This window comes from Colossoma macropomum, unplaced genomic scaffold (assembly GCF_904425465.1).
Source record: "Colossoma macropomum unplaced genomic scaffold, Colossoma_macropomum, whole genome shotgun sequence".
Taxonomy (NCBI): Eukaryota; Metazoa; Chordata; class Actinopteri; order Characiformes; family Serrasalmidae; genus Colossoma; species Colossoma macropomum.
This window is the reverse complement of record NW_023494792.1, coordinates 5,997,609-6,012,686: the sequence shown is the minus strand read 5'-3', so window position 1 is coordinate 6,012,686 and position 15,078 is coordinate 5,997,609. Positions and strand designations below refer to the sequence as shown.

The following is a 15,078-nucleotide window of genomic DNA, read 5'->3' as shown; positions in this document are numbered from 1 at the left end:
TTCATATGGCGACTGTGGAATCTAATGTAATTTCATCAGATTAAAATCAATAAATGAATAAATGAACGACTTTTATATGTGAAAAATATGGCAGTGTTATAAGAAAAGATGTTTAACGTACTTTAAAGATAGTAATGAACATAATTCAGGACCTCAATGACTATATCTCACCTGATCCCCAGAGTCATTTATCAGTTTCCCCCTCTGCGCATGCGTGAGTGTTTGTGTTCCACTGGTATCCAAGCTAATGATGCTCTCACTGGAAGGTCTGGCATATTTCAGATCACTCTTTCTGGAGTCAGTCGTTCTGCAGACCTCATAATTATACACATGCTGTAAAGTCCCCGTCCCTCCTACGTCTGCGTAAAGGGGTGGATAATATGGAATAACTGGCAGATTGGCACCTGATTTGTAAAACATCCGCTCACGTCTCCATCTGTAGCATTTGACTGACAGTATGGCTATGATGGAGACGATAAAGAGAAATGAAACTACAGCCAAGGCCAAGACTAGATAGAAAGTCAGGTTGTCGTTGTAATCCTTGTCGTGCGTAAAGTCAGTGAACTCCGAGAGCACTTCAGGGAAACTGTCCGCCACCGCCACGTTAATATTGACCGTAGCTGAACGAGAGGGCTGCCCGTTGTCCTCCACTACAACAGTGAGTTTCTGCTTCACAGCATCTTTATCGGTCACTTGGCGCACAGTTCTTATTTCTCCATTCTGTGCGCCCACTTCAAACAGCGCCCTGTCTGTGGCTTTCTGCAGTTTATATGAGAGCCAGGCATTCTGTCCAGAGTCCACATCAACAGCCACCACTTTAGTCACAAGATAGCCCACATCTGCTGAGCGAGGCACCATTTCAGCCACCACAGAGCCCCCAGTCTGGACTGGGTACAGAACCTGAGGCGCGTTGTCGTTCTGGTCCTGAATGATGATCTTCACACTCACATTGCTACTGAGAGGTGGGTTTCCTCCGTCCTGCGCTTTTACGCGGATATTAAACTCTTTTGTTTGCTCGTAATCAAAAGAACGAACAGCCAGAATCTCTCCGCTCTCTGCATGAACTGAAATATAAGTGGAGGCTGAAACTCCATTAACGAGAACATCCTCAAGAAAATATGAAATGCGCGCATTGTTACCAGAGTCTTTATCACTTGCTGTAACTGCAAATATAGACACTCCAGGTGTGTTATTTTCCATCACATAAGCGGTGTAAGACTGACGCTGGAACACAGGGGCGTTGTCATTGACATCAGATATTTTAAGCTGCAGTGTTTTATTAGTAGAGAATGAAGGTGAGCCCTCATCAGTAGCTCTGATTGTTATATTATATTCTGAAACCTTCTCACGATCTAAATACTGATCGGTGACCAAACTATAGAAATTAGAGGAGGATGATTTGATGCGAAATGGTAAATCTGAATTCACTGAACATTTAATCTGTCCGTTTTTACCGGAGTCTATATCTTTAATATTGAGCATCGCTATAACAGTCTCCGGGGCGGAGTCCTCTGGGATGGGATTGGAAAAAGAGATAACACTGATAACAGGAGCATTGTCATTAACATCAGTGATCTCAACCAGCACTTTACTGGTATCAGTTAGTCCGCCCTTATCTTTAGCTTCGACATTCAGCTCGTACTGTTTGGATGCTTCATAATCCAATGGACCATTAACTTTTATTTCTCCAGTATTAGAATCAATATTGAACAAGTCTACGTCCTCAATTCCGGTGTTTTCTGGAAACGAATATGTAACCTCACCATTAAGCCCTTTATCTTTGTCTGTAGCAAGCACAGTCACTACTATACTGCCCTTCTGAGCATTTTCTGGCAAAGACACTCGGTAAACTGGCTGACTGAACACGGGAGGATTGTCGTTCGCATCAATAACAATGACGGTTATTTTAACTGTTCCAGATTTCTGAGGAGAGCCTCCATCAAATGCTGTCAGAATTAATTTATGCTCTTCTTGTTGCTCTCTGTCTAAAGGTGTTTGAAGTACCATCTGAACATACTTTGTTCCATCATTACGCGACAATTCTTTTAAGGTAAAATGATCTGTTGGATTAAGAGTGTATCTCTGCAATGCGTTTAAACCTACATCAGGGTCACGCGCATTATCTAGAGAAAACCGAGCACCAGGAAGTGCTAGCTCACCAACATCAATGTTAATCTCCTTTCTTGCAAAAACAGGAGCATGATCATTAATATCTAATATTTCCACATCAATTCTATGCAGCTCCATCGGGTTTTCTAGAATGATCTGGAAGTGTAAGGAGCATGGAGTGACCTGGGCGCACAGCTGCTCTCTATCTATTCTCTCTCTCACTACCAGAGTCCCTTTATCCACATTTAGACCGATGTACTCACGACTGTCCTCCGTGAAGATCCGCGCTCGACCAGATTTCAGTCTTTTAACATCCAAACCGAGATCCTGAACGATATTTCCCACAACAGAGCCCTTATTCATCTCCTCAGGAATGGAGTAACGGACCTGCCCGCGCGCAACGGTCAGAACAAAGACAAACAGGACGAGAAACTGCATCAGCCGTAGACAAACACCAGAGATGGGGCCTATGTTCCGGGCGTTATGAGAACAAAGGGCATCCATGATGGAAATGCTACAATACAGGTTCTGATATCCGAATCAGTATTAAATCCTTTGAAAAAATAGTAGAAAAAAAAATTGAAGAAGTATTATTCGATTGCGCTGAGAGGCAATGCCCGCCTGTGCGTCTGTGGTGGTGAGATAGTCTGGAATGAGATATTTTGCTTTATGCATGATGTCAGAATGTGGAGGAGGATCCGCAAATAAGCTTTAAAAACCTGCACACACTGACCAACAGCGGCACTCAGAGCACTGAAAGAAAATTACAACGCAAAAAAAGCCCTTGTACATATTCTGGAATACAAAAAATATATTTTATATGGACGTGACGCACACGCATTAATCTTATAGCGTTTAAATTGTAGCTAATAATAATAATAATAATAATAATAATAAAAATAATAATAATCCATACAATAAACAGTTATTGCTAAAATGTTAATATGGCGATTGAGACACTTAATTTGATTAAAATCAATAAGTGTATAAATACACCATTTTACAAGTGAAAAATATGGCAGTGTTATCAAAAAAAAAAAGTTCAAATCAAAGTTAGCAATGAACATAATTCATGACGTCAGTGACTTCATCTCACCTGATCCACCGAGTCACTGGTCAGTTTCCCCCTCTGCGCATGCGTGAGTGTTTGCGTTCCACTGGTGTCCAAGCTAATGATGCTCTCACTGGAAGGTCTGACATATTTCAGATCACTCTTTCTGGAGTCAGTCGTTCTGCAAACCTCATAATTATACACATGCTGTAAAGTCCCCGTCCCTCCTACGTCTGCGTAAAGGGGTGGATAATATGGAATAACTGGCAGATTGGCACCTGATTTATAAAACAGCCGCTCTCGTCTCCATCTGTAGCATTTGACTGACAGTATGGCTATGATGGAGACGATAAAGAGAAATGAAACTACAGCCAAGGCCAAGACTAGATAGAAAGTCAGGTTGTCGTTGTAATCCTTGTCGTGCGTGAAGTCAGTGAACTCCGAGAGCACTTCAGGGAAACTGTCCGCCACCGCCACGTTAATATTGACCGTAGCTGAACGAGAGGGCTGCCCGTTGTCCTCCACTACAACAGTGAGCTTCTGCTTCACAGCATCTTTATCGGTCACTTGGCGCACAGTTCTTATTTCTCCATTCTGTGCGCCCACTTCAAACAGCGCCCTGTCTGTGGCTTTCTGCAGTTTATATGAGAGCCAGGCATTCTGTCCAGAGTCCACATCAACAGCCACCACTTTAGTCACGAGATAGCCCACATCTGCTGAGCGAGGCACCATTTCAGCCACCACAGAGCCCCCAGTCTGGACTGGGTACAGAACCTGAGGCGCGTTGTCGTTCTGGTCCTGAATGATGATCTTCACACTCACATTGCTACTGAGAGGTGGGTTTCCTCCGTCCTGCGCTTTTACGCGGATATTAAACTCTTTTGTTTGCTCGTAATCAAAAGAACGAACAGCCAGAATCTCTCCGCTCTCTGCATGAACTGAAATATAAGTGGAGGCTGAAACTCCATTAACGAGAACATCCTCAAGAAAATATGAAATGCGCGCATTGTTACCAGAGTCTTTATCACTTGCTGTGACTGCAAATATAGACACTCCAGGTGTGTTATTTTCCATCACATAAGCGGTGTAAGACTGACGCTGGAACACAGGGGCGTTGTCATTGACATCAGATATTTTAAGCTGCAGTGTTTTATTAGTAGAGAATGAAGGTGAGCCCTCATCAGTAGCTCTGATTGTTATATTATATTCGGGTGTCGTCTCACGATCCAAAACTCGTTCAGTTACTAAGCTATAGAAATTGGAGGTCGATTGTTGTATTTTAAACGGTAAATTTGAATCAATGGTACATTTTACCTGCCCGTTCTTACCCGAATCTAAGTCTTTTACATTTAACATCGCTATCACAGTCCCAGGAGCGGAATCTTCAGCAACCGGATTAGAGAAAGAAATAACACTCATAACAGGAGCGTTGTCGTTAACATCGACCAATTCAATAGCGACTTTACTGGAATCCTTTAAACCTCCCTTATCTGTTGCTTCCACGTTTAACTGAAATTGCTTGTTTTTCTCGAAATCGAGGTCACCGTTCACTGTAATGTCACCGGTGTGGGCATCAATGTTGAATAAATCTAACGCTTTTCCAGAGCTTTGGGAAAACGAGTAGACCACATCAGCATTCGCCCCTTTGTCTCGATCTGATGCATTCACGGTGACAATAACAGTACCTTTTGGTGAGTTTTCAGATAATGAAGCCCTGTAAACAGGCTGACTAAATACAGGAGAATTATCATTTGCGTCCATAACATTTACATTGACTTTAACGGTTCCGGACTTAGGAGGAGAGCCTCCATCAAATGCTGATAAAACTAAATTATGTTGCTCTTTTTCTTCTCTATCAAGAGGCGTTTTTAAAACCATTTCGACATATTTCATTCCATCACTATCAGTTACATCCTTCAATGAAAAATGATCTGTTGGATTAAGAGTGTATTTCTGCAGTGCATTCAGACCTACATCAGGATCCTGCGCATTATCTAAAGAAAACCGAGCACCAGGGACAGCTAGCTCACCAACATCAATATTAATCTCTTTTCTTGCAAAAACAGGAGCATGATCATTAATATCTAATATTTCCACATCAATTCTGTGCAGCTCCATCGGGTTTTCTAGAATGATCTGGAAGTGTAAGGAGCATGGAGTGACCTGGGCGCACAGCTCCTCTCTATCTATTCTCTCTCTCACTACCAGAGTCCCTCTATCCACATTTAGACCGATGTACTCACGACTGTCCTCCGTGAAGATCCGCGCTCGACCAGATTTCAGTCTTTTAACATCCAAACCGAGATCCTGAACGATATTTCCCACAACAGAGCCCTTATTCATCTCCTCAGGAATGGAGTAACGGACCTGCCCGTGCGCAACGGTCAGAACAAAGACTAGTACAAAGAGCAGACGGAACGAAACGCAGGAGGAGTATCTGCTTTTCCGGGCGTCAAAAGAACAAAGAACAGCCATATTTTAACCACCCGAATCCAAATCAAGGAGATGCGACAAATATTCCTAAAGTTAAAAGAGAACAAAATGGGAAATATTATTCAAAACAACAGCGGACGTTGCACCACTAAGAGCCAGCGAAAAATGAAGACAAGCTCTGCGGCTCCTATGACGTCAGAATAAAGGGGAGGCCCTACAAAGATCCGCTTAAAACATGCACCTTCTCACACTTACTGACCAACAGCGGCACTTAGAGCATTAAAGAAATACTGCAGAGAAAATATAACACAGATGAGTGTGCCCTCAAATTTTAAAGAATTCTTTTTTGAATTAAGTAGAAATTAATGAAAGAAAGAAAAAAAAAATAGATACTGTAGACATTTTCAGGAATAAAGAAAGACAAGGGGAAAGGGAGAAAAGGAGAAAAAACTGAATAAACAATAGAGTGCCAATATGTATAAACGTATACACAGTGTAGACAGATGAAAGAAAATGTAAGAAAACGCTATGTTTCTTGATCTCACCTTATCATCATAATCATTGCTTGTTATGTCTCTCTGCGCATGCGTGAGAGTCTGTGCTCCACTGGTGTCCAAGCTAATGATGCTCTCACTGGAAGGTCTGGCATATTTCAGATCACTCTTTCTGGAGTCAGTCGTTCTGCAAACCTCATAATTATACACATGCTGTAAAGTCCCCGTCCCTCCTACGTCTGCGTAAAGGGGTGGATAATATGGAATAACTGGCAGATTGGCACCTGATTTATAAAACAGCCGCTCTCGTCTCCATCTGTAGCATTTGACTGACAGTATGGCTATGATGGAGACGATAAAGAGAAATGAAACTACAGCCAAGGCCAAGACTAGATAGAAAGTCAGGTTGTCGTTGTAATCCTTGTCGTGCGTAAAGTCAGTAAACTCCGAGAGCACTTCAGGGAAACTGTCCGCCACCGCCACGTTAATATTGACCGTAGCTGAACGAGAGGGCTGCCCGTTGTCCTCCACTACAACAGTGAGCTTCTGCTTCACAGCATCTTTATCGGTCACTTGGCGCACAGTTCTTATTTCTCCATTCTGTGCGCCCACTTCAAACAGCGCCCTGTCTGTGGCTTTCTGCAGTTTATATGAGAGCCAGGCATTCTGTCCAGAGTCCACATCAACAGCCACCACTTTAGTCACGAGATAGCCCACATCTGCTGAGCGAGGCACCATTTCAGCCACCACAGAGCCCCCAGTCTGGACTGGGTACAGAACCTGAGGCGCGTTGTCGTTCTGGTCCTGAATGATGATCTTCACACTCACATTGCTACTGAGAGGTGGGTTTCCTCCGTCCTGCGCTTTTACGCGGATATTAAACTCTTTTGTTTGCTCGTAATCAAAAGAACGAACAGCCAGAATCTCTCCGCTCTCTGCATGAACTGAAATATAAGTGGAGGCTGAAACTCCATTAACGAGAACATCCTCAAGAAAATATGAAATGCGCGCATTGTTACCAGAGTCTTTATCACTTGCTGTGACTGCAAATATAGACACTCCAGGTGTGTTATTTTCCATCACATAAGCGGTGTAAGACTGACGCTGGAACACAGGGGCGTTGTCATTGACATCAGATATTTTAAGCTGCAGTGTTTTATTAGTAGAGAATGAAGGTGAGCCCTCATCAGTAGCTCTGATTGTTATATTATATTCTGAAACCTTCTCACGATCTAAATACTGATCGGTGACCAAACTATAGAAATTAGAGGAGGATGATTTGATGCGAAATGGTAAATCTGAATTCACTGAACATTTAATCTGTCCGTTTTTACCGGAGTCTATATCTTTAATATTGAGCATCGCTATAACAGTCTCCGGGGCGGAGTCCTCTGGGATGGGGTTGGAAAAAGAGATAACACTGATAACAGGAGCATTGTCATTAACATCAGTGATCTCAACCAGCACTTTACTGGTATCAGTCAGCCCCCCTATATCTCTAGCTTCGACATTTAACTCGTACTGTTTAGATTTTTCATAATCCAAAAGACCATTCAGTTTTATTTCTCCAGTATCAGAATTAATGGTGAATATGTCTATGGATTCTACTCCTGTGCTTTGAGGAAACGAATACGTAACCTCACCATAAGGTCCTTTGTCCTTGTCTGTAGCACTTACTATCACCACTGTGCTTCCTTTCCGAGCGTTTTCTGATAAAGACACTAGGTAAACTGGCTGACTGAACACGGGAGGATTGTCGTTTGCATCAATAACAATGACGGTTATTTTAACTGTTCCAGATTTCTGAGGAGAGCCTCCATCAAATGCTGTCAGAATTAATTTATGCTCTTCTTGTTGCTCTCTGTCTAAAGCTGTCTGTAACACCATCTCAACATATTTTGTTCCATCATTGCGAGATAATTCTTTCAAAGTGAAATGGTCTGTTGGATTAAGAGTGTATCTCTGCAGTGCGTTTAAACCTACATCAGGATCACGCGCACTGTCTAAAGAAAACCGAGCACCAGGGACAGCGGACTCACCAATGTCGATATTAATCTCCTTTCTTGCAAAAACAGGAGCATGATCATTAATATCTAATATTTCTACATCAACTCGATGCATCTCCATCGGGTTTTCTAGAATGATCTGGAAATGTAAGGAGCATGGAGTGACCTGGGCGCACAGCTCCTCTCTATCTATCCTCTCTCTCACTACCAGAGTCCCTTTATCCACATTTAGACCGATGTACTCACGACTGTCCTCCGTGAAGATCCGCGCTCGACCAGATTTCAGTCTTTTAACATCCAAACCGAGATCCTGAACGATATTTCCCACAACAGAGCCCTTATTCATCTCCTCAGGAACGGAGTAACGGATTTGACAGTGCACAACAGCCAGAACAAAGGAAAAAAGAACCAGAAGCTTCCATGTCAAACCCTGCTTAGAGGAGTTGCTTCGTCGGGCGTACAATGAACAAAGAGCACCCATATTACCAAAACTGCAATTCACTCCAAAAGATCATATACACACTTTCTTTTATATACACAGATTCGAGTGCCCAAAAATGCACGACAAATTCATTCGACCGATGTGCGGACGTGTTGACGATTTGGTCTGCTTTTCTCAAATGAAACAGAGAATGCGCAGTCTGTATGATGTCACAGTCTGGGCAGGATCACGCAATAAGCGCCTAAAGCCTTCACGCACTGACCAACAGCGTCACACAGAGCCTAAAACGGTTATTACAACTATGGTGAAGGATGAGATAATGTCTTGCTGATTAGAACTCGAGCCAATGTGTAAAATTAAAGTTAATCGAATATGTTTTTAAAGAAAAGCATTTCAGGAACCTCTAGAACGTGCAAAGTCTTTGAAGAATTGTTAAAGGTTGGGGAAAAAATGTCTGACGACACAATACGAATCATTAAGTACATCTTTTGAAAAATATGTATTAAAAGATTAATTGCAATACATGGGAAAAAATCAGATAATTCCTCGTACAAAGATCCTGATTCCGAATTTCAGTACAATGGACAGAGGCAGAAAGCTTCTAACATGCACATTCAACACCTCAAAGTTTTTAAAATAAATGAGATCTCAAAATCAAGAAAAACAACAACAGCAACAACAACAACAACAACAACAATAATAATAATAAAATAATAATAATAATAATAATAATAATAGCGCTAGTAATAACACGAAACACAAAATCTCACCTGATCGTCAAAATCGTCACTTATCAGTTTCTCCCTCTGCGCATGTGTGAGCGTTTGTGTTCCACTGGGATCGAGACTAATGATGCTCTGAGTTGGTCTCATGTGCTTCAGATCACTCTTTCTGGAGTCAGTCGTTCTGCAAACCTCATAATTATACACATGCTGTAAAGTCCCCGTCCCTCCTACGTCTGCGTAAAGGGGTGGATAATATGGAATAACTGGCAGATTGGCACCTGATTTATAAAACATCCGCTCTCGTCTCCATCTGTAGCATTTGACTGACAGTATGGCTATGATGGAGACGATAAAGAGAAATGAAACTACAGCCAAGGCCAAGACTAGATAGAAAGTCAGGTTGTCGTTGTAATCCTTGTCGTGCGTAAAGTCAGTGAACTCCGAGAGCACTTCAGGGAAACTGTCCGCCACCGCCACGTTAATATTGACCGTAGCTGAACGAGAGGGCTGCCCGTTGTCCTCCACTACAACAGTGAGCTTCTGCTTTACAGCATCTTTATCGGTCACTTGGCGCACAGTTCTTATTTCTCCATTCTGTGCGCCCACTTCAAACAGCGCCCTGTCTGTGGCTTTCTGCAGTTTATATGAGAGCCAGGCATTCTGTCCAGAGTCCACATCAACAGCCACCACTTTAGTCACAAGATAGCCCACATCTGCTGAACGAGGCACCATTTCAGCCACCACAGAGCCCCCAGTCTGGACTGGGTACAGAACCTGAGGCGCGTTGTCGTTCTGGTCCTGAATGATGATCTTCACACTCACATTGCTACTGAGAGGTGGGTTTCCTCCGTCCTGCGCTTTTAGGCGAATATTAAACTCTTTTGTTTGCTCGTAATCAAAAGAGCGAACAGCCAGAATCTCTCCGCTCTCTGCATGAACTGAAATATAAGTGGAGGCTGAAACTCCGTTAACGAGAACATCCTCAAGAAAATATGAAATGCGCGCATTGTTACCAGAGTCTTTATCACTTGCTGTGACTGCAAATATAGACACTCCAGGTGTGTTATTTTCCATCACATAAGCGGTGTAAGACTGACGCTGGAACACAGGGGCGTTGTCATTGACATCAGATATTTTAAGCTGCAGTGTTTTATTAGTAGAGAATGAAGGTGAGCCCTCATCAGTAGCTCTTATTGTTATATTATATTCTGAAACCTTCTCACGATCTAAATACTGATCTGTGACCAAACTATAGAAATTAGAGGAGGATGGTTTGATGCGAAATGGTAAATCTGAATTCACTGAACATTTAATCTGTCCGTTTTTACCGGAGTCTATATCTTTAATATTGAGCATCGCTATAACAGTCTCCGGGGCGGAGTCCTCTGGGATGGGGCTGGAAAAAGAGATAACACTGATAACAGGAGCATTGTCATTAACATCAGTGATCTCAACCAGCACTTTACTGGTATCAGTTAGTCCACCTTTATCTTTTGCCTCGATATTCAATTCGTACTGTTTATATTTTTCAAAGTCTAACTGGCCACTTACTCGAATATCTCCAGTGTCTTGATCTATTGTGAATAAGTCGATAGTTTTACCGGTGCTCTGTGAAAACGAATATATAATCACACCGTTAGCTCCTTTGTCCTTGTCAGTTGCACTCACTGTTGCTAATCTTACTCCTCTTGGTGCATTTTCCGAAACAGTAACTTTATATGCAGGCTGACTAAACACTGGAGTGTTATCATTAACATCAATAACCATGATATTAATTTTGACTGTCCCCGATTTTTGAGGAGTGCCTCCATCAAAAGCCGTCAATTTCAATTTATGCTCCTCTTGTTTTTCTCTGTCTAAAGCTGTCTGCAAAATCATCTCTACATATTTTGTGCCATCACTACGGGATAATTCCTTTAGTGAAAAATGATCCGTTGGTTCAAGGGTGTATCTTTGGAGTGCATTCAGTCCTACATCTGGATCATGTGCATTATCTAAAGAAAATTTCGCTCCAGGGACAGCCGACTCACTAATCTGGAAATTGATCTCACTGTTTGCAAAAACAGGAGCATGATCATTAATATCTAATATTTCCACATCAATTCTGTGCAGCTCCATCGGGTTTTCTAGAATGATCTGGAAATGTAAGGAGCATGGAGTGACCTGGGCGCACAGCTCCTCTCTATCTATCCTCTCTCTCACTACCAGAGTCCCTTTATCCACATTTAGACCGATGTACTCACGACTGTCCTCCGTGAAGATCCGCGCTCGACCAGATTTCAATCTTTTAACATCCAAACCGAGATCCTGAACGATATTTCCCACAACAGAGCCCTTATTCATCTCCTCAGGAATGGAGTAACGGATTTGACCGTGCACAACAGCCAGAACAAAGCCGAAGAGAACGAGAAGCTTCATCTGCATTAGTGATGTCAAACTCCGCGTAGAGGACCTTCTTCGTCCGACGTACAAAGAACAAAGAGCACCCATATTACCAAGACTGCGATCCACTCCAGAGCATCATACAAACATTTTCATATACAAGGAGGAACAAATGACGAAATAAATGTAAGAAAGTCTCAGCAGACTGATGTGTGGACGTGTTGACGATTTGGTCTGCTTTTCTCAAATGAAACAGAGAATGCGCAGTCTGAATGATGTCACAGCCTGGGGAGGATCACGGAATAAGCGCTTAAGGCCTTCACGCACTGACCAACAGCGTCACACAGAGCCTAAAAAGGTTATTACACCTACAATATGGTGAAGGATGAAATGATGCAAAGTGAACTGAAATTCGCACCAACGTCTAAACTTGCTGCTAAAAATTATGTTAAAAAGGAAAGTATTTCAGATAATTCTAAAATGCACAACAACTTAGTTAAATGTTTCTTGTTGAAAATTAAAATGAATATGATAAAACATAAATCAGTAAATCTCAAGGAAACAATATTGTATGTTTTAAAAATGATTACAATTCATAAGAAAACTTGTACAGAAAACTGCTCTAACAAAAGGAAAGCCTTAGTCTCGACACCACGGACAGAGGCTTAAAAGCATATTCTTTGCTCATGCAGCGGTTAAAAATCTTAAACTAAACGCGATAGCACAAAACAACAACCTAATAATAATAATACTAATACTACTACTACTACTACTACTACTAATAATAATAATAATAATAATAATAATAACACCAATACAAAATCTCACCTGATCGTCAAAATCGTCATTTATCAGTTTCTCCCTCTGCGCATGCGTGAGAGTCTGTGTTCCACTGGCATCAAGACTAATAATGCTCTGAGTTGGTCTCATGTGCTTCAGATCACTCTTTCTGGAGTCAGTCGTTCTGCAAACCTCATAATTATACACATGCTGTAAAGTCCCCGTCCCTCCTACGTCTGCGTAAAGGGGTGGATAATATGGAATAACTGGCAGATTGGCACCTGATTTATAAAACATCCGCTCACGTCTCCATCTGTAGCATTTGACTGACAGTATGGCTATGATGGAGACGATAAAGAGAAATGAAACTACAGCCAAAGCCAAGACTAGATAGAAAGTCAGGTTGTCGTTGTAATCCTTGTCGTGCGTAAAGTCAGTGAACTCCGAGAGCACTTCAGGGAAACTGTCCGCCACCGCCACGTTAATATTGACCGTAGCTGAACGAGAGGGCTGCCCGTTGTCCTCCACTACAACAGTGAGCTTCTGCTTCACGGCATCTTTATCGGTCACTTGGCGCACAGTTCTAATTTCTCCATTCTGTGCGCCCACTTCAAACAGCGCCCTGTCTGTGGCTTTCTGCAGTTTATATGAGAGCCAGGCATTCTGTCCAGAGTCCACATCAACAGCCACCACTTTAGTCACGAGATAGCCCACATCTGCTGAGCGAGGCACCATTTCAGCCACCACAGAGCCCCCAGTCTGGACTGGGTACAGAACCTGAGGCGCGTTGTCGTTCTGGTCCTGAATGATGATCTTCACACTCACATTGCTACTGAGAGGTGGGTTTCCTCCGTCCTGCGCTTTTACGCGGATATTAAACTCTTTTGTTTGCTCGTAATCAAAAGAACGAACAGCCAGAATCTCTCCGCTCTCTGCATGAACTGAAATATAAGTGGAGGCTGAAACTCCATTAACGAGAACATCCTCAAGAAAATATGAAATGCGCGCATTGTTACCAGAGTCTTTATCACTTGCTGTGACTGCAAATATAGACACTCCAGGTGTGTTATTTTCCATCACATAAGCGGTGTAAGACTGACGCTGGAACACAGGGGCGTTGTCATTGACATCAGATATTTTAAGCTGCAGTGTTTTATTAGTAGAGAATGAAGGTGAGCCCTCATCAGTAGCTCTGATTGTTATATTATATTCAGAAACCTTCTCACGATCTAAATACTGATCCGTGACCAAACTATAGAAATTAGAGGAGGATGATTTGATGCGAAATGGTAAATCTGAATTCACTGAACATTTAATCTGTCCGTTTTTACCGGAGTCTATATCTTTAATATTGAGCATCGCTATAACAGTCTCCGGGGCGGAGTCCTCTGGGATGGGATTGGAAAAAGAGATAACACTGATAACAGGAGCATTGTCATTAACATCAGTGATCTCAACCAGCGCTTTACTGGTATCAGTCAGCCCCCCTACATCTCTAGCTTCGACATTCAGCTCGTACTGTTTAGACTTTTCATAATCCAATAGACCGCTCACTTTTATTTCTCCAGTATCAGAATCAATACTGAACAAGTCTTTCGCTTCTTTTCCGGTACTTTGAGAAAATGAATATTTGACCTCACCATAAGATCCTTTATCTTTGTCTGTAGCATTTACAGTCACTGCTATGCGGCTCTTTTCAGCATTTTCTGGTAAAGACACTCGGTAAACTGGCTTACTGAAAACAGGAGGATTGTCGTTTGCATCAATAACAATGACGGTTATTTTAACTGTTCCAGATTTCTGAGGAGAGCCTCCATCAAATGCTGTCAGAATTAATTTATGCTCTTCTTGTTGCTCTCTGTCTAAAGCTGTCTGTAACACCATCTCAACATACTTTGTTCCATCATTACGCGACAATTCTTTCAAAGCGAAATGATCTGTTGGATTAAGAGTGTATCTCTGCAATGCGTTTAAACCTACATCAGGGTCACGCGCGTTTTCTAAAGAAAACCGAGCTCCAGGAAGTGCTAGCTCACTAATGTCGATATTAATTTCCTTTGTTTCAAAAACAGGAGCATGATCATTAATATCTAATATTTCTACATCAATTCTGTGCAGCTCCATCGGGTTTTCTAGAATGATCTGGAAATGTAAGGAGCATGGAGTGACCTGGGCGCACAGCTCCTCTCTATCTATCCTCTCTCTCACTACCAGAGTCCCTTTATCCACATTTAGACCGATGTACTCACGACTGTCCTCCGTGAAGATCCGCGCTCGACCAGATTTCAGTCTTTTAACATCCAAACCGAGATCCTGAACGATATTTCCCACAACAGAGCCCTTATTCATCTCCTCAGGAATGGAGTAACGGATTTGACCGTGCACAACAGCCAGAACAAAGGAAAAGAGAACGAGAAGCTTCATCTGCATTAGTGATGTCAAACCCCGCGTAGAGGACCTTCTTCGACCGCCGTACAAAGAACAAAGAGCACCCATATTACCAAGACTGCGATCCACTCTAGAGCATCATACAAACATTTTCATATACAAGGAGAAACAAATGACGAAATAAATGTAAGAAAGCCTCAGCAGACTGATGTGTGGACGTGTTGACGATTTGGTCTGCTTTTCTCAAATGAAACAGAGAATGCGCAGT

The 15,078-nt window shown here is 42.3% G+C and overlaps 4 protein-coding genes and 1 pseudogene across 8 annotated transcripts in view; all 5 read right to left on the bottom strand.

Annotated features, from left to right (window-relative positions):
- The window catches only part of LOC118811457 (protocadherin gamma-A11-like), a 192,282-nt gene that overhangs the window by 54,875 nt on the left and 122,329 nt on the right, over window positions 1-15,078 (bottom strand). Inside the window, exon 1 of one of the 5 annotated variants that reach the window (XM_036575683.1) lies at window positions 12,471-15,052. The exons of the other annotated variants lie outside the window; for them this stretch is intronic. Within the exon in view, the coding sequence (XP_036431576.1) occupies window positions 12,471-14,918 (2,448 nt within the window). The 5' untranslated portion in view covers window positions 14,919-15,052. Of the gene's footprint in view, window positions 1-12,470; window positions 15,053-15,078 lie in introns of those variants that run through there. 5 annotated transcript variants of the gene reach the window in all.
- Window positions 30-2,741, bottom strand: LOC118811464 (protocadherin gamma-A11-like). The gene has a single exon (XM_036575693.1). It carries the CDS (start codon window positions 2,611-2,613, stop codon window positions 154-156), a length of 2,460 nt encoding a protein of 819 aa, XP_036431586.1. The 5' UTR covers window positions 2,614-2,741; the 3' UTR covers window positions 30-153.
- LOC118811482 lies at window positions 244-12,066 on the bottom strand (annotated as a pseudogene).
- LOC118811467 (protocadherin gamma-A11-like) lies at window positions 3,151-5,741 on the bottom strand. The gene has a single exon (XM_036575696.1). The coding sequence runs from the start codon at window positions 5,633-5,635 to the stop codon at window positions 3,197-3,199; it is 2,439 nt and encodes an 812-aa protein (XP_036431589.1). The 5' UTR covers window positions 5,636-5,741; the 3' UTR covers window positions 3,151-3,196.
- LOC118811459 (protocadherin beta-15-like) lies at window positions 5,652-8,981 on the bottom strand. The gene has a single exon (XM_036575690.1). The coding sequence runs from the start codon at window positions 8,572-8,574 to the stop codon at window positions 5,998-6,000; it is 2,577 nt and encodes an 858-aa protein (XP_036431583.1). The 5' UTR covers window positions 8,575-8,981; the 3' UTR covers window positions 5,652-5,997.

Bases quoted from the DNA above. Each gene is read 5' to 3' on its own strand.
- LOC118811464 (XM_036575693.1), bottom strand. From the start codon at position 2,613: ATGGATGCCCTTTGTTCTCATAACGCCCGGAACATAGGCCCCATCTCT.
- LOC118811467 (XM_036575696.1), bottom strand. From the start codon at position 5,635: ATGGCTGTTCTTTGTTCTTTTGACGCCCGGAAAAGCAGATACTCCTCC.
- LOC118811459 (XM_036575690.1), bottom strand. From the start codon at position 8,574: ATGGGTGCTCTTTGTTCATTGTACGCCCGACGAAGCAACTCCTCTAAG.